The 20,116-nt window shown below is 42.8% G+C and overlaps 1 protein-coding gene across 1 annotated transcript; it reads right to left on the minus strand.

Annotated features, from left to right (window-relative positions):
* Nucleotides 1-2,197: 2,197 nt before the first annotated feature.
* On the minus strand, nucleotides 2,198-14,682 carry pax8 (paired box 8; the record flags this gene model as incomplete). Its single annotated transcript, XM_080847997.1, has 11 exons — nucleotides 2,198-2,268; nucleotides 2,690-2,776; nucleotides 6,075-6,173; nucleotides 6,551-6,790; nucleotides 7,354-7,474; nucleotides 7,893-8,065; nucleotides 8,705-8,830; nucleotides 9,142-9,218; nucleotides 9,645-9,842; nucleotides 10,264-10,429; nucleotides 14,661-14,682. The coding sequence occupies 11 exons, from the start codon at nucleotides 14,680-14,682 to the stop codon at nucleotides 2,198-2,200; spliced, it is 1,380 nt and encodes a 459-aa protein (XP_080704123.1).
* Between the last annotated feature and the right edge of the window lie 5,434 nt (nucleotides 14,683-20,116).

A 20,116-nucleotide genomic window follows, 5' to 3' on the forward strand; every position in this document is an offset into this window, starting at 1 on the left:
GGGTCCAGGTGGGCCGTGGTGGCACCGCCGAACCGTGGCCTCGTTACGCCGCCATAATAATGAGACCCGCGAAGAGGGGGAGAAATAATTGCAAATAAAACTACATGATGCAGAAAATAAAAAAGGAAATTAAACAGATGCGCGTGTTTTCAGGATCATTGCTTTTGTCCTCTTCCTGCGCTGTGTATTAAGTTGCTGACTTGCAAAAACGAAAGCGACATTAGGCTACATAAAATGATTGTTGTGGTTTTAACGGAAAAAAGCCAAATAGTGAGAAAGGGATACTCCTGTTAAAACGAATTATTTTTGTTTTATCAACGTTAATCAACGTTTCGATCACTCTTTTGTTATAATGGTCAATATGCCATGTTTTTTTAATTGATGCATCTCCACATAGTAACATTAGAAATGAAAAAACTACTTCTCATATGCTTTTTATATAGACATAAACAATGAGCATAATTTAACTTGGCAGAATTTTCCCTGATGGCGTTGAATTTCAGACTAGATCAAATCTAGTCTATATCTAATAATTAACATTAACATTAGTAATTATTTAAACACTACCAAACACCAATTATAAAATTATCTTATTCTTAATGTTTTATATAAAGCCACAATTTAATATGAATGCTTACCCATATGCAAATGAACATGGAGGGCAAAATCGACTTTGTCATGCTTTATTTAATTAAAATATTTCTGTAAAAATTCCATATGTACACTTCAATAATATTATTGACAGCAAAAGTTAAAACAAACTTGAATCACAAGGTCTTGCAAAAACATTAGCATGACAGAAAATTCAGAACATATATATACGTATAGGAGGAAAATAAAAGCCTCTGAAAACACTTCATCATACATTTCTTAATGCCATCCCTACATGGACTGCTTTAAAATTAGTTTTTAGATAAAACTGCATTTCTTTTTTTCTTCAGTAATAACAGATCATCATAATACATTATATACATATTGCCCCAAAACTGTAAACACGTACCATTTTGTAGATGAGCACTTTTATATAGGTCTATTATTCACATTTGTTGAATGTTTGCATTCTTTTTTGTTTGAATGCACTGTCTGGATAAAGGTACTCATGCTGGGAGAATTGAAGTACCCGAAATGTAACTGCAATCACACACTGTCTGTTTCAGTACTAAGAGCTCAGTTGTACTAAAACAATGGTGTTGATAGAACATTGGGACACTGTTGTGGGCTGAAGAGAAATACTGCACACTGCAACAGTGTATCAGTGGACCAGTATTACACTGATAGCGTCTGCTCAGCTTTGAACTTTATTCAGCACTGAGTCTCTGCCGGATTGGAGAGCTCAGAAGATCTTAATGGAGATGAACGACCGGGGATTAGGAAATTCAATTAATATCAAAGATAATCTCGGAGAATAGTGGGGCAAGAATGAGGAAAAATGTTCTTTTTTTCTTTTCAAATGGCATTATTCCCTGTCTTACTGAGTTAAAAGTCTCACTCTGATGATTCTGTCATACCATCCAATGGCTAGTCAATGAGAAGAAGACAAGGAAGAAGAAGGAAAGAAAAAAAAGGAAAATCTTTGGTTGCATGTGAAAATGGAGCCAGGACAGGGAGAGCAGGGACAGCATTCTCCTCACCAGGAACGGCGAAGAGGGTATCTCTGTGTCTCTATGTCCACTCCCATGACATGCTACACAGACACACTACTGCATGAGGAGTTTGTGTAAACTTGTGCACGTTTGTAATTCGCCTCCGTGTCAGGCTGCTGAGACAGACTACCTCAGAGGTGCCCAACCCGGCTCCTGCAGTCCTGCCAACCTACCTACCCTGCGGCCGTGTTCTGTTGCCACCCCATTACAGCACTCCTGATTCAGCCTATCACGCCCTGTGAGAGACCTTCTGAATATTACCACCAGGTGCGTTTGATTGGCGTTCAGACTAAAACCTGCAAGGGTGGTAGATTTCCAATAGCAGGGTTGGGCCACCCTGAACTACAATAAATAAATTAATGGCATCAGTGGCCAGTAGCAAGGCTAACCTAATGGTCCATGATCCTACAGATATCACCACTGGCCAACGTTTTTTGCAGAATGCCATTACAATTCATCTGCTCTGACTTCCTCTTTTCCTCCTCCCAGAGGAACTTTAAATCTCTTTGTGGCTCCTTCGTTCTTTCTCCCGGATCACGGATCCTCTCTGGACACTAGAGGTGGTCATAGGCAGCGGTGGAGGGGGCTGTAGCTCTGGAGGCAGAGCTGTAGTAATATGGGGAGCCTGCAGAGGGAGACAGACGGCATGATGAGTATTTGCACTTTATTATTTTGATGAATCTCACAAAGACAGGAAATAAGTAAAGAATTGCGGGCTCTTCGTCTCCTATTTAAACTACAATGCCCAATTATTTAATTTTAAACTAGTTCTTATTGATGAAAATTAAATGAAAATCATATGATAGTATAATCAGATGTGAAAAAGGCCCTTATGAGGGACCATGCTGCTGTGGATGTAGTTGAACAGGAATGATTCCCCTTACATATGAAAACATATTTTCTACATGCGTATTGGTATTAGTGTGTGTATCTATGTGTAAGTGTGTGTGTGTGTGTCTGTGTGTTTGAACTCTATATCACATATCATTCGAGACATTCTGTTTAGCTAGAAGTCTCTTTTTTTCAATGTAGCGTTATCCCCTCACCGAGAATGCCAGAGTTGGTGAATCTCCATGCGTCGCTGTAGGAGGTGTAGGGAGAGTGGGTGTAGGTCTGGCCAGAGTAGTCCGCACCTGCAGATGAAGAACATGGCAAAACACATGCACTCATCAGTATGAGTCACTGAGTGAACATGAACACAAACAAGAACAATGCTGCGTAACAACACACACACACACACACACACACACACAGCTACACATGCAAAGTCAGTCACATCCGGATCTGTTAGAAAGTCAGCTACTATCTGGGCTTGGTCTGCTCAGGCATCTCAGACATGCAGACATGATTCTGAAGGCAGAGGGGAGAAAGAGAGAGAGAGAAAGAGAGAGAAAGAAAGAGAGAGAAAGAAAGAGAGAGAAAGAAAGAGAGAGAGAGAGAGCATGTGCAGTGGGGTGGAGTGGGGTGATCACAGGAGTTAACAAGAGAGCAAGCGGGACGTTTTGACACATGGATGCACCTATTAATGCATTCCTTTCATAGGACAAACACACGCGGCCCTGTGATCGCTCGTGTATGTGCTGCGCTAACATTCTCATTTGGGCGTTCGTAGCAGATCAGACCCATAGGATAGGATGGACACCTCCGGAACAGATCCCAGACAGAATTGTCCAGGGTTCGCTCCAGAGACTGCTGCCGTTTGGTTTAACATTCAGTTGCGATTAGTTTTTGGTTTTACAAGAGGTTGTTGATGTTTGAGCTGAATATGTCCGCCAATGAAATTACACCCCTCCCTTACGTGTTCCTGAGGCACCGGGTTGATTGGCTGGGATTGTTTATGGCTCGATCCAGGCCGCTACGTTTGTTTCCCATTTACAGAGATAGGACTGTGTATGAACACTAGAGTGTTTTGGAGTGCAAAACTGAACCGACAGCAAGAGGACCGTGAGGAGCAATTCGCTGAATTTGACAAAAAGTGTATGGGATTAGAGTTGCTGACTGCACCTTTAACTCAATGGTCACAGAGTGAAGCGAAAGCTGACATTTTATTAGTGTTTTCACTGCCTATGTTTAGATAGCCTTCATAAGAGTATTAGAGCAGGATAAGGCATTGGTTCACTCTCTGGGCTTAAGGTTTACCATCTAACAGTCTCTCTCTTGTCTGTCTGTCTTTCTCTCTCTTTCTCTTTCAAACTGTCTGTCTCTGTCTTTCTGTCACTCACTGTGCCAGCTTCTCCCTGTCTGTCTGTCTTTCTATCTGTTTCTTCTTGTCTCTCTCGTCTCTCGGTGTCTCTCTTCCTGGGCTCATGTGAGGTTGTGTTGTTTGTCGTTTCGCCAGCGTGGGCTCAGCCTTTAGCACATAATTCACCAACGGTTAAGGCTCGCTTGTAAACCATTAATCTGCAGGCCAGGTGGACGGCTGTGGCTGGGGGGCAGAAATGCCGCGGCTCACTGGTGCGTACAGTTAGTCTTGGCGTCCTCTCTCCAGCGTCCACACCACACCACACCACCCACCCACCCACCACCCAAAAAAACACCATCCACTTCTCCTGCCCTCTCTCTCCTTTTCTGCTCTCTTCCTCCTTCCGTCACCGCACTTCCTTCTTCGGCCCTTTTTAAGCGCTCCAACAACGTCCCTCCTCGTCCTCATTCTCTCCTCCTTTAATTTTTTTTTTAAACATTCCAATATCTAATTGGTAATTATGTCGGCAGGATTGAATCCCCCTGGTGCAGCCCTCCCACCCCCCTCCCCACATACACACCCACCCCCCCATCGGAGAGTAATTGTGTATGAACGCTTCCTCACTGAGAGCCCCACCAGAGAAAAAAAATAATAAATCAGAGCCTCTCATTTCGCGCTTCGAAGGGCAGACTTCAAATAATAATAAAAAAAAACGAGAGAGGCACATCACACCATACACACTACAAAGCCCTCCTCCTTCTCTCCTCTTTTCCTCCTGCTGCCCCCTCTCCTCCCTCTTCATCCTACTCTCCCTCTGTCTCGCTCTCTCTCTCTCTTTACCCAAGCCGACTGTGCCACCCTCTAGTCCCCTCTTTGCATCCCACCCAGCACACTATCCTGACACATACACACACAAAAACACACACACACACACACACACACACACACACACACGCACATAGCAGCCCCGCCTCCCCTCTCCTGGGCCCCACAGTTCCCATGGCGATGTGTGGTCAGGGCAGCAGCCTGGTGGTGTGTGTGTGTGTGTGTGTGTGTGTGTGTGTGTGAGGTTGGCGGGGTGGGTGGGGGGTTTGCGGGCAGCAGGGCGGAACCCCCAGCCTGTTCTCTCGTACCCCCTGGGCCCTGACTCCACCATGGTGCAGTTCACCAGTGGAGCAGGCTACTCATTAACCCCTCCAGCCCTCCTTCCTGTTAATCTCCCAACCTCCCCTCCCGGCGCTCCCTCCATCCCTCCATCGCTCGCTCTGTGGCCCTCGCCCTCCCTCCCTAGCTCTCTTTCTTTCTCTGGGCCTCCCTCTTGTAGTGTCTCTCTTCCTCTCTTTTGCTTTCTCTCTCTCTCTCTCTGTCTGCTATCTCTTCCTTTTTGCCCTTAATCTTTCTCTTTCTTTATGTCTCTCCCTCCCCTCTACATTCCTCCTTACTCTCTCTCTCTTTCTCTTCTTCTCCATGCATCCCCCCTTCCCCCCCACTCTCTCTCCATCCCGCTCTGTGTGGCCCCATGCCAGCTCCATGCATCAGACTTTATTTTTCACAACACTGGTTTTCGTTTTTTTCCCCTATTCTGTCCTTCAGCCATCTAATTTTCTGCTGTTCTCCAGTCCACTCTACCATGGCAGCTTCTCTTGGCTTCTCTGCCTCCTCTGGGGGGGGGGGGGATAGATTCAAAGTTGTAATTCATGTGGGATGAAAAAATAGTGTGGAATTTTCTGCTGAATGATTCAACTGGGCTCTAAGCACTCAACATTGAACATTCAGCCCTTTTTCATATTAAAGATAAAGGTCTGCGAAGCTTATACTTATATGAATAGCATAGAAATATAAGTCACGAGTTATCATGGAGGGAATTCAACACAGTATGGATCACCTGCCATGTGATGTATATTACCAACATTAAATATTCAAAAGGGTTGTATTGAAAACCATCTGTTCCATCGCATTATCTTTGATGAACTTATCTGTCCACGCTTCCCTACAGTGAGCATAGGAAGAACATCTTGAGTAGATTTTCATATTTTACTCAAGAAAGCTGGCCCAGGAGGATGGAAAAGGACCAGCTAAAGGTAATATGGAATGTGTGTGTGTTTTGTTATGTGTATGCTTTGATATGAATATGCATGTGAATATAAATGTGTGTACATGTTTTAATGTGTGTGTGTGTGTGTGTGTGTGTGTGTGTGTGTGCTTGTATATGTGAAAGCAACATGTGCTGTGAGAGAGACAATGCTTACCTGCTACCATGCCTGTGATGGCGGAGGATGAGTAGCTTGTCTGACCAGACGGGATGTGTGGAGGGTAACCTGGGAGACTAGAACTGACCATATCTCTCCCTAAAAGTCAAGCAACACACACACACACACACACACATAACGGTTAGCTAATGTCCCTCCCAGGTATCAAATACATCTGGAATGGATATGTCTGCCAGGGATTGACCAGACGTGCAAACACAACTCTGACAGTGTGGTATTTACATGGTCATTTTATCACACAGTGACATTTAATATTTACATATTTATTTTCAAATTCCACTTTCAGTATAATTAGTACATTTTAATCATGAGGACACAGTATTTCATGAGTACACAGTAATTAGGAGTCAATATTTGGGCAGCTGTCCTGGGCACTGCTGATAAGCATGTCACATGACACAGGTATGCAAATGAGAGGCTGATGTGGTGATGGGGGAGGGGCCATGAGTGTTTACCTGCGATAAGTGATTGGCTGCTGAACTGCCCATACACCGGAGCATGATGGGAAAATGAGTTGAAGGCATGAGAGAAATGGGAGGCGGAGCTGCCGCAACTGTTACTGACAGATGTCGGCGCCTGAATGGCCTGGAGGTCCAGGAAGGCGGAGTTGGATATGATGCTGGGGGAAGGGCTTGAGCTGGTCACCTCTGGCGACACTTCCTGTTTCAGACAGAGTGGGCGGGGCTGTAGGTGATCTGGAGGCGGGCGCAGCAAGATGACAGCCAGGGAGGCAGGGGGATTCGTGTGTAGGTGGAAGAGGAGTGAGAATGAGACAAATGAAAATTAACGGATGAGAAATGAGTAGCTGTACAACACCAAAAACAGCTGCAAACGCCACCGGCAGCCATTAAAGTAAATCAAACACACAGACGATGAACGCACGGTGACAGCGTCGGCTTTGAACGCCGTTGAGGCAACAATAGGCTGAGGCTGTGGCAAGATGTACATCCCATACATCTGTTTTGTGTTAGGCTTCAAATAGAGAGTCGGGCCATTTGGGGTAATTAGCCAAATTAACTATTCAATGCATCAGCAAGCATGACAAGCTAAATTGAGGCTGCACTGAAATGGACAACAAAACAGGGGGAAGACAGTGAAACAGAGAGAGAGGGTTGGTAGAAGGAGAGTAGTGTTTGTGAGATGCAGAGAGAGAGAGAGAGAGAGAGAGAGAGAGAGAGAGAGATAGCAACAGAGACAGAGGAAGATAGGAAGGAAGACAAAAGAAGATAGAGAGAGGTTGCACATTCAGTCTATTCACCTGAAACTACGGCGTAACTCTGGTGTGCGGTCAGGTTGCGACCAATGGCTGCACTTGATGTTGAAAGGCTGGCCTTCCCGTCCTCTAAGCTTCCGTTGATGAGAGACAGAGGGTATAGAGCCTGCAAGAGACACACAAATAAAGCTGACTGCCATACACCAAACTCCACATCACTATTGTAGACCCTAAAACAAGAGATACTGGCCCACTACTGAGCCCTCCATCAGTGCATGCACCTGTGTGAGTAGTGTGTTAAGAATTCAATGTTTCAGAGGCTATTTTTTTATATATAAGTGCAAGTTGACATTGACAATGCTATGTATGCATAGATAAATCTAGACATTTTGTCAACCTATTGTGTATTGCTAGTGCTTAAAATGAAATGTTTTGAGAAAGACGTGTCTAAAATTAGTCTAGAATAAAAAACAGAACTGATCGGGGAAATCCTTGCCTCACACAAAGAGCACACTCTAATGTAATGTTTAAAAACAACAACAAAGAAACGTGGTTAAAGCTGATTAAAACCAAGCGGGGTATACCTGCTCGGTTTTGCCGGCTGTGGCCGAGCTGAAGGAGTCGGAAGGGTAGTGGTGACGCTCGAAGCCGCAGTCCAGGTGCTGTGTAAGGGGGAAGTGCTCTGGTCTCAACTGTTTCCTGGGGCCACCTCCGCTGCTCTGAGAGTCCACGCTCAACCGACAGCTCTCCTGGTCACCTGATTTACACACACACACACACACACACACACACACACACACACACACACACACACACACACACACACACACACACACACACACACACACACACACACACACACACACACACACACACACACACACACACACACACACACACACACACACACACACACAAACATACACACACAAACACACACGCAAACCAACACCACACACACACACACACAGAGACATAGACAAAAAAACACACACTCAGTCAGTGGCGGGACTTTAGTTCTTGCCTAGCCGCAGGCTACGTACAAAGTCCTTTCATTAGCATGGAATCAATACGCAACATTGAGTGGTGCGGCAGGGGAGACAGTCAGTCCCAATAAGAAAAACTCAAGTTGAATCAACACAGTGTACAGAGGCCTATAAACAAACAGCCATTTCATTGCAATACAGCAGCCCTATGTACTCATGGGAGGTTAAATGAGACAGAGAGAGAGAGGGAGACAGACAAAGAGAGAGAAAGAGAGGGAACGAGAGGCCTTATTAAGCTGAATGGATCCTGCAATCATCATTAGCAGCATGCAGCAGGGGGTGCCTAGACCCAGAGGGAGGATGCAAGGCATCTGTAGAGACTCTTTAGCTGACTCTGGAGGAGTACTCACTGTCGTCGTGGCTCCTCTTGCCCTCCGTGGTGGTTTGTGGGATGCCCAGCAGGCCGCTAATGGAGTAGGTGGAGCCCAGAGAGTCGGACTGGGGGGACTCGGGTGGGGTGACCGCGGAGCTGGGGACTGAGGTTAGAGCAATACGCTAATTATGCATCAGCCTGGTTTCTTTGTAATCAAGTGGCAAAAGTTTTGATATATTTACCTTGTATTGGGTTTGATATAGATATAGTGCTGTTACATTCATATATGTAAAAATAACTAAGGAATATGTATAAATAATTGATAGAATGTACTTTATTAATTTACTTATGTAATGTTCTTGACAAGCCCACCAATGGCTTGCCCTTTTGTTGCTATGTAAATGATTTGTTTGCTAAGATGCTTTGTTGCCCGTGAGTTCAAAGAAACATCACAGCGGTGTAAAAATCACTCACTCAGTGTGTGTCCGGGGCTGAGTCCTTTGCTATCCAGCGGCAGGTTGAAGGACTGCTGCACTTTCGTCCTAATAATTCTAAAAAGAGATTTCAGAAAAAAATGAATTAAGTCATCTTCCTTTTCATGTCAGTAAAAACAAACTCCTCAAAAAAAAAGGAAGAAAAACATGACTGACAAACAGTACACAAAGGTATGTGATGGCGTTCCACATGCTAGAGGTAATGTGAATGCTCTCTCCGTGAAGAAAGCAATAACCAAAATGTATTAGAGCATCTTTTAGCATGGTTTCAGGTTAACGAGTTTTCATATGCATAACCATGTTTTATGGCTTTTTGAGGAGTATCATTTTTTGCTTTTTTTAATGGCTTTCTGGCCCCTCTCCATTGAGCACTTTCCCTTCACCAGTCTTGTTCCCCAACCCACCAGCAGAACTCTCTCAGGCGTTGGTCGTTCAAACACAATAAACTGTAAGAAAAGTTATGAGCTGATCCAATGTGTCTACCTGTTGATGGAGCTCACGCTGGGCACAGTGTCGCTGTCACACACTCCCTCGGCCAAGAGCCTGTCTCTGATCTCCCAGGCAAACATAGTGGGGTTCTGCCGCTTGTACTCAGCTATCTTCTCCACCACCTTGGGTGTGGCTACCTTGGGCTTGGACCCACCAATGACCCCAGGCTTGATGCTGCCAGTCTCATAGTATCTGTGTGGGAGGGCAGTGATAAGCAATTAGGGAAGGACGGCAATGCTAATGTGGGTGTTTGTATGTGGTGTAATGTGGGAGTGCGTGAGTTGGAGTGTGTTGTGTGGGTGTGAGTGTGTGTGTGAGATAGTATTGGTGCCTGGGACAAAATCACCAGCAGAGAACAGAAAGACTATTCTGTCTTATGAAGAGATTTGCTTGTGAGTGAAAATGAGAGAATGAATGGAGGATCAGATTAAATATGTATGCGAGTATGTATGTAAGTATGTGAGATTATCACACACTATGCATGTAGTGAATATGAGTGTGAGAGAGCGATTGTATATGAGTGTGTGTGTGTGTGTGTGTGTGTGTGTGTGTGTGTGTGTGTGTGTGTGTGTGTGTGTGTGTCTGGCCATTGCGTGGCACACGGGCTCCTCACCGGCCTAGGATCTTGCTGACGCAGCCGTGGCTGACCCTCAGCTGGCGGGAGATGTCGCAAGGCCGCACACCCTGGTGCGCCATGTCCACGATGCGCTGCCGGATCACCTCCGGAAGCGGTCGGCCATTCACAAACATTCCGCCTAGTTGGTTAAGACCCCCATGACCTGGGGGAGGGAGGGGATAAACACACATTAAACAACGCGTCACCTTAAAGCCCGCCGTCCAGGACAAACACAAACACGCAGTGAGCCGGGCTTTGCTCTGGGTGGGACTGGACATCTATATTTGTCAGGGCTGCAAACTCCAAGTCCAGACAGGCTGCTAGTTACTGAATCCTCTTTAATGAGATTTTGACATTTACAGCCAACTTTATAGTCCATTGTCTATTTTGATCATTGTGTATCACTTAATGTTCTTCAAAATTTGGGGGTACAAATTATTCCATTAAAAATAACAGCTAATAAAAACTAACAACAAATAGTTTATTTAGTAATTTCTTGCATAATATACATTTGAATGTAGTTGTAATAGTTGTTCTGCGATAACAAAAACTGCAAAACCTTTTTATAACTAAAATAATAACTTAATACTTGGTATCAATTGTTATCAGCACGAATGAAGGAGAAATAGAGAATGAGAGAGAGAGAGAGAGAGAGAGAGAGAGAGAGAGGGAGAATTATGACTCATAAACCTTTCTCAAATCATAAATAGTGACGGTCATCGTTAGATGTCCCAATCTTCTCACACGAAAAAAAAAACATGAAAATCTTTCAAGTCTCAGTCTCCCTTGTTAGGATGTAGAAATAAGGCGTCTTTTTGGTTGGCTGTATACTATGGCTAGTACACTCTTTGAAAGTAAATCTGTATCAAATATCCATGTAAAAGTACAGAGCAAAGAGAAACCGTCTGACTACAGTGAACAGTTTAACCATGTACAAAACATATGATGATTTTCCAAAGAGTGATTAAAAAAAGTAAACTGACCAATTATGTCGGATCTAGCTAGAAATTTGACAGCGTCTGGTCTAGACAGCTCTGTGCAAGTCTTCCACATTTTAGGGGGATCTGTCCGGGTTTCCTATGGGGACATAGAAGGAAGGGGATTGTAGTTGAGTAGACAGGCCTTTGCCTGTTGTCTGTATGTGTGTCAGTGTAGCATGCTGCTGCACTAAAACTTTGAACTTAAAAGGAAAACTGGACCAGAGCTAGCGGTGCCTTGCCGTCCTGTGCCAAAACAGCTATGTCAAATAATACAGTCTACAGTCCCACTGTGAAGTCACAAGGCCAAATGTAGGCGATATTGTAGCTTCCTTGAGTGAAATTTGTGATGAAAGAAAACAGCGGAGTAACTAGTTCACTTCAGTGCGACATATCTTAACATTACGAGGAAAAGGATAGTTTGTAAAACAGAGCAAATGTTTGGGTCGAAAGCGCGCTCTTTATGAAGATACCAGAGTAGCCAAGATCACACGTTGTCGTCGTTTGTCCTTCAAGACATCCGGTCAATTTGGCAGGTGGATTAAAATACATTCCTCCAGTCTATCATTGAACTGTTTGGGCTACACGAAAACTGAACCGCCAGTCTCAGGCCGTACGTTAACGTTACGTTATTGAATACGCACTTATTATTGTCATAATAACAAAAGCCGGTTTATGTTCCAGTATGGTCCTGAAGAGATTCGGATAAATGTATCACTGTTGTTTTACCAGACATCCGGACATCACTAATGGCGAGCAAGTGGCCATCGTGTTATCGTCTACGTAGACTAACCCAGCCATTAACCCTACAACTGCAAGGTCACATGGAGGCACAGAAATCGACATTTGTCTGCATCTGAGGGCAACAGGGGGAAAAGCACACGTCATCCCAGTCATCGGAAAGGTAAAATTAAACTCGTGCTGTGGTATTCCGTAACACCACTGATGATGTTAAGGTCTAGGCCTATGACGCCTGAATGATAGCTAAATTGTCACTAACTGAACATTTAGTGTTTCTGTTTCGGTGTTTCCGGGTTGGTTTTCTAAACCATTTGAAATAATAGCTTTATAGGCTACTAGTAGATACAGTGGAATAATAATAAAAATACTGCTTTTTGGACAGTGAGATTTAAAATTATATTACAATATATTTAGGTCACTGGGCCTGTGTGGGAGAATGTGACACTTGTGTACTAAGATTACGCAAGGAAGTAAGGATCAGGTTCAGCTCGCGTCCTTTTGTTTCGGGTCTTGTCTGTAGTCTTCTGTCTCAGTGGTTTGCATCAGTGACTTGCTTAGAATCCCTACTTTTAATTTAACCCATTCAGGGTCTTGCTTCCCCTCACTCTTTTCTTGTCCTCTCCCTCTTTCATTTCCACATCAAACGGCGCTATTAACGGTGCTAGCGGAGTGTGTAAAACTCTCCCCGCCAAGCTTCACCACCCGGCAGGATATTAAAAGTGAAGCTACCCCAAGGGAATAAGCACCACAACAGACACTCACATACAGAGATAGAGAAACTCTCTCTCTCTCTCTCTCTCTCTCTCTCTCTCTCTCTCTCTCCCCCCACACACACAAACACATACACAAACCAGTACTGTCTTCCTCATTGGAAGTTCCAATGTCTCCCTTCTCCAACACACCCATACGAGGTCAGTGGCATAATATACCTAAATCTGCCGCTGAAGCTATTTAAAAATGTAATTTAAATGATTTCATTTGATGATTTTTGTTTTTATTTAAGTTAGCCTACACTCATCTACATATTTTATGTGGGCCTAATTAGGCTTAGGGTATTCTTAAATGTGCGTAATATACAGTGTATCACCGAGGTTATACGAGGTACATAACTTTAACAGTTCACATTTATAATGTATATTTGCAAAATAGCATATCCCTAGGGAATATGGCCTCTCGATCGTTGCTTAAATGGCCTCGAAAGTGTAGGCCCATCAAACTGCAACACAGACTTCACCCATTAAATAGATAATGACTGCCATAAATTATTTCAAAATATTTTGTTGAAAAGCTCAATTTCTAATTCATATTATAAAACTGTTCATAGACCAACGCTCCTGTAAGCAAATATGCTATTATACTGACAAAAAGTGTGAGGTTCTGGGGTCGACCCTGTTGAAGCAAATATTCTGACAAATGTACTCGATGACAAAAAAGGCTATAACATACCCCTGGCTAGTTACACAAATGCATTGCAGCAGAACATTTTAGATATCATATTTATTAGTTCAATTCTTGAATTATTGAACCTAACGAGCACTTTCTGCAACGCAAACCCAACAATGATACTCGATTATTATTTGTCTCAGGAGCAGCTCACACCAGAACTTGGCAACCTCAAGACGATATTCTCAAAATATAGCTTACATTTCCTTCTCCAATAAGTGTAAACAAGCCCCGTGTCGCTACCGTGTCGCTTGACATTATTGAACACATCGACAGGACTACCAAGCGTCGGTCTGACTGATATCAATATACAAATATAACTACTTATTATAGAGGTGAGGAAAGAAAATAGCCTTTGGCCAAGGTTTCACATGGCTTTGCCAACCTGATCGAAGCTGGCAGACAAGCATGCCACCCAGGGTTTTTTGTGTTGCATATTGTTCATGTCAAAGCGAGTTAATGCGCCCTGTGTCAGTGTCTCAACATATGGCTGCAGTCATAGTGCCTGACCGCAAATATTATAGGCTATGTCTTTCTGATGTGGAAGATGAAATGATAAAAAAATAATTGCAACATTTTTAGGTTGTTTTGTAGCCTAAATTGCTTATTGTAAGGCCTACATAACAGATGATCACCAGTGCGCTTGGAGTTGTGCAGCATTGCCCTGGAGGTTTTGCGTAGATGCTCTCTGGTCGTTCTGAAAATGCAACGCAGGTTACCCTAAACTATTTAATTGACGTGATCATGTATAAGACTATGGGTTAGATGTTGCTAAATGGTGGAACAACATCGAGTCAGCAGATGCAGCAAATGGTCGAATGTCCACAGAAGATAACAATAACAAATTCGCCAATATTTCCAAACTTGGAAGGACGAAAAGACAAGCCGTGGGGGTAACCATATTGTCTCAAAAAATAAATAATAATTGCAAATATCTAGCAAACAGAGTGGTAACCAGCAGTTCACATTTCCTGAAGAGATTTCGGAGATATTTGGATGTATCATTTTAGTCAAAGTAACTATTTAATATCAGGCCTACCAATTAAATATTTATTGTAATTTGATTTGGATGAACTCGGAGGTCAAGCGTATTTTGACGTGACATTTAAACTCGCCTATTTAGCGCTTTTTAAAGACTGAGCCAATTGCAGCATGTTAAAAGCACATTTACCCATTATTATTTTCTGCACACCATGGCAGTGAGAGAACCTATATGTAGTCCGTTATGTTTACCTCGGCCTGTGGTGCTGGACATTTCTCTGAGGTCTTGTTCGTTGGGTGTCCGGGACAAATGTAGGAGGTCCACGCTTTCAGTTAATCTGCTGTGTTTAAGTCCATATGGGGGGGCTGGTATGAAAATGTTCCTGCGTGGACGCGTAAATTCACTGCAAAAGGACATATTATAGTAGTTAATATTGACTTACTATTACAGCGGTTATAATAACGGCTTTTGCGTCCCTAAGTGACCGACGTTCACAATGTTTTTCAGCTTTATACTGAACTTAAACGCACTCAAGTGGATCGTCCGCTCGTGCATACATCGTTTAAATAAATCAAGTGGAATTGTATTACTCCCGATGTTCAGCTCTCCTTGTATAGTTGTGTCGCCCCGATATTTCTGGCATATTGCTGAAAGTTCTCTTGTCTCTTGTTAACTTCAGATAACAAGATGGTATAGCAATAACAGTTTTAAGTCACATCACCCACCGTTGACCGGCTGCGCGGCGAAAACAAGTTTGGGACGCTCAGTAAAGTCAGCTATCATTGGCACAAGAGGACCACACTACTAGTCTGAGAATCACAATTACACCTGGTAGCACTTTGATTTGTATAAACTGTTACCTGCGTCTTGTCGAAGGATGAGGGAAGTGAAGTCCTTGAAGGCTATTATCCAACGCAACTAGATTACAATGGAAGGAAAGCTTTAAAGGCTTGTGGCCTGTCGCGAGATGATTCCTACTCAGATAGATGGATTAGAGCTTGTGACCGTACGACGTTCCTCCACTACTGTAAAACGTAGATGTCCAAGCGCATCTGTCAGTTCGCTGTGTGGTTTTATTTCAGTGACGCTCCTAAACGCTGGTGGTGGGAGCAGTGCGGCTCGGTTATTGGATAACAGCTCAGTGGGTGGATTCTTTGGTAAAAGAGTGAGGTGTGGCTTTACGAAAATGGGCGTTTCTCCTCCAAAACAGCATGGATGGATGATTCGTGTTTTCAGCAAGCCCTTTTCATACAGCAGAACACAGCAACTAAGCGATACACCATCGTTTACGGAAACATCCGTCAAGGATCCGGTTTGTTTTCCTTACCCCCAGCGACAGCTGCACTTCGATTAGATCTTGTATAAGATGTGACACGATTTCCGGGGATGTGTTCATTTGTGCTACAGGGTCCACTTTTTCACAGACAATTTGGTACCTGATTGCTGTTATCTGTCATTATAGCCATCATTTCATTCCGGATGGACCTACATGTCACTTTGCTTGATCGGTTGCCTATAGGTTCGATATTTCTTGAGGGCATATTGTTTTACCTTGGTAATTGATTTTAAGTTACTAAGTTTCGGATTTCCGCAAATTATAGGCATAACTTGATTTTGTTTGTACTGGAGGGAAAACATAACTTTCAGTCAATAAAATAGAGATTGATGTTTCGACCAAATATTAAAATAGTTTGAGATCAAATGTAATTATTCAGTCATCAATGCAGCTGTTGAAAGTTCAAACTGGCAAATGTCGAAAATGACAAATAATTTTAGTTATGCCAATACATTTGGGGCAAAAACCCTACTGGTATGGTTGGAATGGAGAGCATAAGATGGCTAAGAAAAAAAAGGTGCACTGAAAAAAACAGTTTTGTGGTGTCTTCATTTTGGTGGCTGTGGAACTGGAGCCTATGTACGGGCATCTTTTTGTAATACCCTTTAATCATTTTGACTGACACCGCAACATATTTAAGATGTACTTGCAAGGATCCTCTCAACAGGGTGCGAGACCCCCTCCATGGTTTAACACAATGTAGGTTGTTCTCACAATCCTTTAAAACAAATATAACACCTCAAATTACCTTTAATTTTCTCACCATGGGGCTTTGTCTTGGCCAGGGCGACGACCCTTACTCAGCATTGTTGTTTTTCTCGGCCTTATGGCGCGTGGCAGGAGTCAATAAAACCATGTATTTACAAATATTTTTTGTCAATGACAACTTGTGAACAACGAAGGGATTTTTAATGTAGAAATTCACAAACTTCATATGGATTGTCAGACCAGGCCTCTGATAGTTCATAAAGCGTATTAAGTTTAATGTAGTGCTTTTTTGCAGTAATTGAGAGTCCTTGTGATTTCTTTTGAAGGGCGAATTATGCGCCGGATTACGACAAAAACACGTATGATGAAAGAGCGAACTACCTGTGACCTAAACAGCGCATCTTTGGTCAATGCAGCCCGCAGCTTTATCTCGACGTGTGAAGTCATTCTCTTTCTTTCCCTGGCACGTCGCGCTGAGTAAATACCATTACACTAGTGCCGCTGCGGGACAAAGTGGCCGTGTTTTGAGATAAATACGACGGTCGAGGTGGGACTAAAGCGAATAGCATAAATGGAGGTAGAAGATTCCTCTCTAAAGTGTCGGAGAGCGAACGCCAGGCCATCGCCTGGGGAAGAGGCTGAGGGGTAGAAAATAAAACGGGCAGAAGGGGTTATCAAGAGTTTAACAAGGGATTAAAACTCCAAGATGGTTATCTTGATTTGAAAAATGTCAAATATGGTAATACGTAATCAATACTGGAAAACTGCAGCCGATGCATTTGTCTAGATTTAAGTTGGGTTAGTTGGGACTATTTTACTTCAATGGAATAAACTCTGCGCATCAACAATGTTAATACTAATACATGCAGTAATACATTACATTTGATAATTACAAGCACGATAGTAATGCATAATTAGTCATTATTTTTGTCTAATACAATAGGCCATGTACGTAAATAGGCCTGTTAAAACTGCGATCATAGCCCAGGGAACACCAGGAAAAATTAGGGCTACACGTTGGCCTAACACTAAAAGCTATTTTTTTTTAACTGAAAATAGTGACATTTTAATGAATTCAGATGTTCCAGGTGTCAGTGCTCCACCGCATCAACCTTCTCAAACCCCCAAACTATCAAACAGTGAAAATAAACAGTCCAGGAGGAAAACAAACACACAGTAATGTATGATCTATCTTGAACGAGTTAACTTCATTTTTACAAATACTGAAATAAAAAAATTACTTGATTTAAGAAAAACTACAAGTGATATACGAAAACGTCCATGCATGTCATGCCAAAATATTTAGGCCTGTTGTAGTAATTTCTTCCGTTTTGTTTCTTCCACTTAGTTTTGAAGTGATGTAGTATCGTCATTAATACATTCCTTTTTGTTTAGCAGACCAATTTGAAGAAATAGCTATAAATGCACGTGTTATAAAGGTTGTTTGGTAAAAAGCGCTTTTGAGACACAGTAGACGGAACTGAAATAATATAGTTTTACGCACAATGAATTTCCATTTCTGGTTGTGCTCTGACTTCATTTTAGTCTTTTACAATACACTTTGTGGTCTGGTGGACAAAGTTAATGAGGAATAAAATGACAAAGAGTTTTTAATATTTTGTCTATACTGATCAATGATTTTAAAGCATTTTCAAAGAAAAGTTACTTTCAACTCAATAATACAAATAAAAAAATCATGAGACACCAACGATTGCATAAAAGTCGGTTTGAAGTTTAACAGAGAGTTGTGTCTGGTGCCTAGCTGAGCTTTGCCCTAAGTCACAATGTTTGATGTCTCAGACTGGAAAGACAATCCGCTGTTGTTCCGCGCTGTGCAGGTGCTCTTAAAACCCCCGTTTTGAACGTTTAGTTGTAAAGGGACACTACTCAAAAGGTATCTCTCTTACTTCTAAAGTTCAGTTTTAGACAGGCGTTTTAATCGGAACGATATAGGCTAGCGCTAGTGTTTCTGATTCTCTCCAATTCGTCGCTCTCATATGCATTATTCAAACAGATGCCGTAAAGACGTCCGTGCTGATAAAATATTCCTTCTGTTTGATGGGGTCGAGGAAAACAGTTTCCATTCACAAAACCTCCTTTCTGTTCTGAGATGGAGATAAAGTTAAATGTGTGGGGTGTGTCTTACGGGAGGGTGCACCGGGCGTCTCCGGATTGAACTCCTCAGGCCAGCGTCTGTGACCCGCACCTCACATTTGGATGGAAATGAGAGGGCAAGGGGTCATGTTGTCGCATCTTTCAAGTCCAAATGATCCAACAATGCTTCAGTCAGGTGTTGTTGGCAGGACTCAAGAAAAGGACATTAAAGCCTTGTTTATACCCATCATGGTAAATTTGTTGCCTCTATATTGCAGTGTACCCTGGAGTCATCACACCCCATTATGTTCTGTTTATTCGGGAATTAAGGAGACATGGCTGAATCAACGTTTGCAGGTATAAATGAAATGATTGACGGGATCATGTTGACATCAGACATGATGGTATCTACGAAGGTATCTGTAAAATATAAAGCCTATCAGAGTATATTCAAAATCGCTACAATTATGGCTACAAGCAGCACGACCGAGCCAGTAACATTTCGTCTAAACGTTTGCTCGAAAGTGCTCTTCTGTTGAAAGTCCTTGTCGTCCTTGCTTTACATATGATGAATTGACAAAAAGCTCAAAACAAAATTCACCATCCAATTGATGAATTGGAATAGCCATTATCGAGTTTCTATTTTTCTAGCTATATTCAAAAATGTAAACTTCTCTGCTAACGTATTATTAACTTAGGATATTTTTGCTGTAGCACTCCACCTGAGGAATTATCGGAAAACTTCAGGCACCTGATTCGCTGGTCGCGGGCAGTGCACGCCACCCACCCTGTTCCCTACGTGATGCATTGCCTTCTGAAGCCCGTTGCGACTGTGCTTGTCATTCTACCCGCTCCCCAAGATGAATGGGTTCACGTTAAACCACACTTAATCGCAACTTTTATAAATCTACGCACACGCTTGTCTCGTTGTGGTCAGCGACTCGAGATGACTCAGATAATTAGATCATAATAGCGCGGAGAAACGCCTCAATATTGATGATTCCATTAGCCTTCCGCAAACATTTCGTGCCTTCTTTGGTTCTGCAAACTTAACCGTTTCCACTGTCGACTTTGATCAATCTCCTCGATAACCTGCTTGATGCAATACCTTTACCATTTCCCTGCTACCCCACACATGTAGTAGTACCATTCCCCGAAGTCTAAGCTGTAAACTGGGCTGATATCCTGGCCAATTTCCTTGAAATTGACTGATTTACATTTACTTCAGGGCCACCTTGATGTAGATCTCAAAGTGCATTTGAATGTTTGAGCATTTTACTGCCATTTTCCCATGAAAATAACACCAATACTTTTTGAAGGCATTTTAGAGCATTATCAGGGCATCTGACTTGGCTCCACCATTGATCAGCTGATAAATAACTTGATTTGTTTTTAATGCTTTCTTAAAAATGATGTTGTTGCTCCAAAGTATAAACTGTAACTCAGGGATTGTCTTCTGTAAGTGTGAGCTCTGTAACATTACAATTACTTTATCTGCCTCGGACACTGAAGTGCATCAGCCAAACAGACGGTCACATGCAAGCCCCCTTTTCCGGTTCTTTTTCTCAA

Source organism: Sprattus sprattus (assembly GCF_963457725.1).
Source record: "Sprattus sprattus genome assembly, chromosome: 11".
In the NCBI taxonomy this organism is placed as follows: Eukaryota; Metazoa; Chordata; class Actinopteri; order Clupeiformes; family Clupeidae; genus Sprattus; species Sprattus sprattus.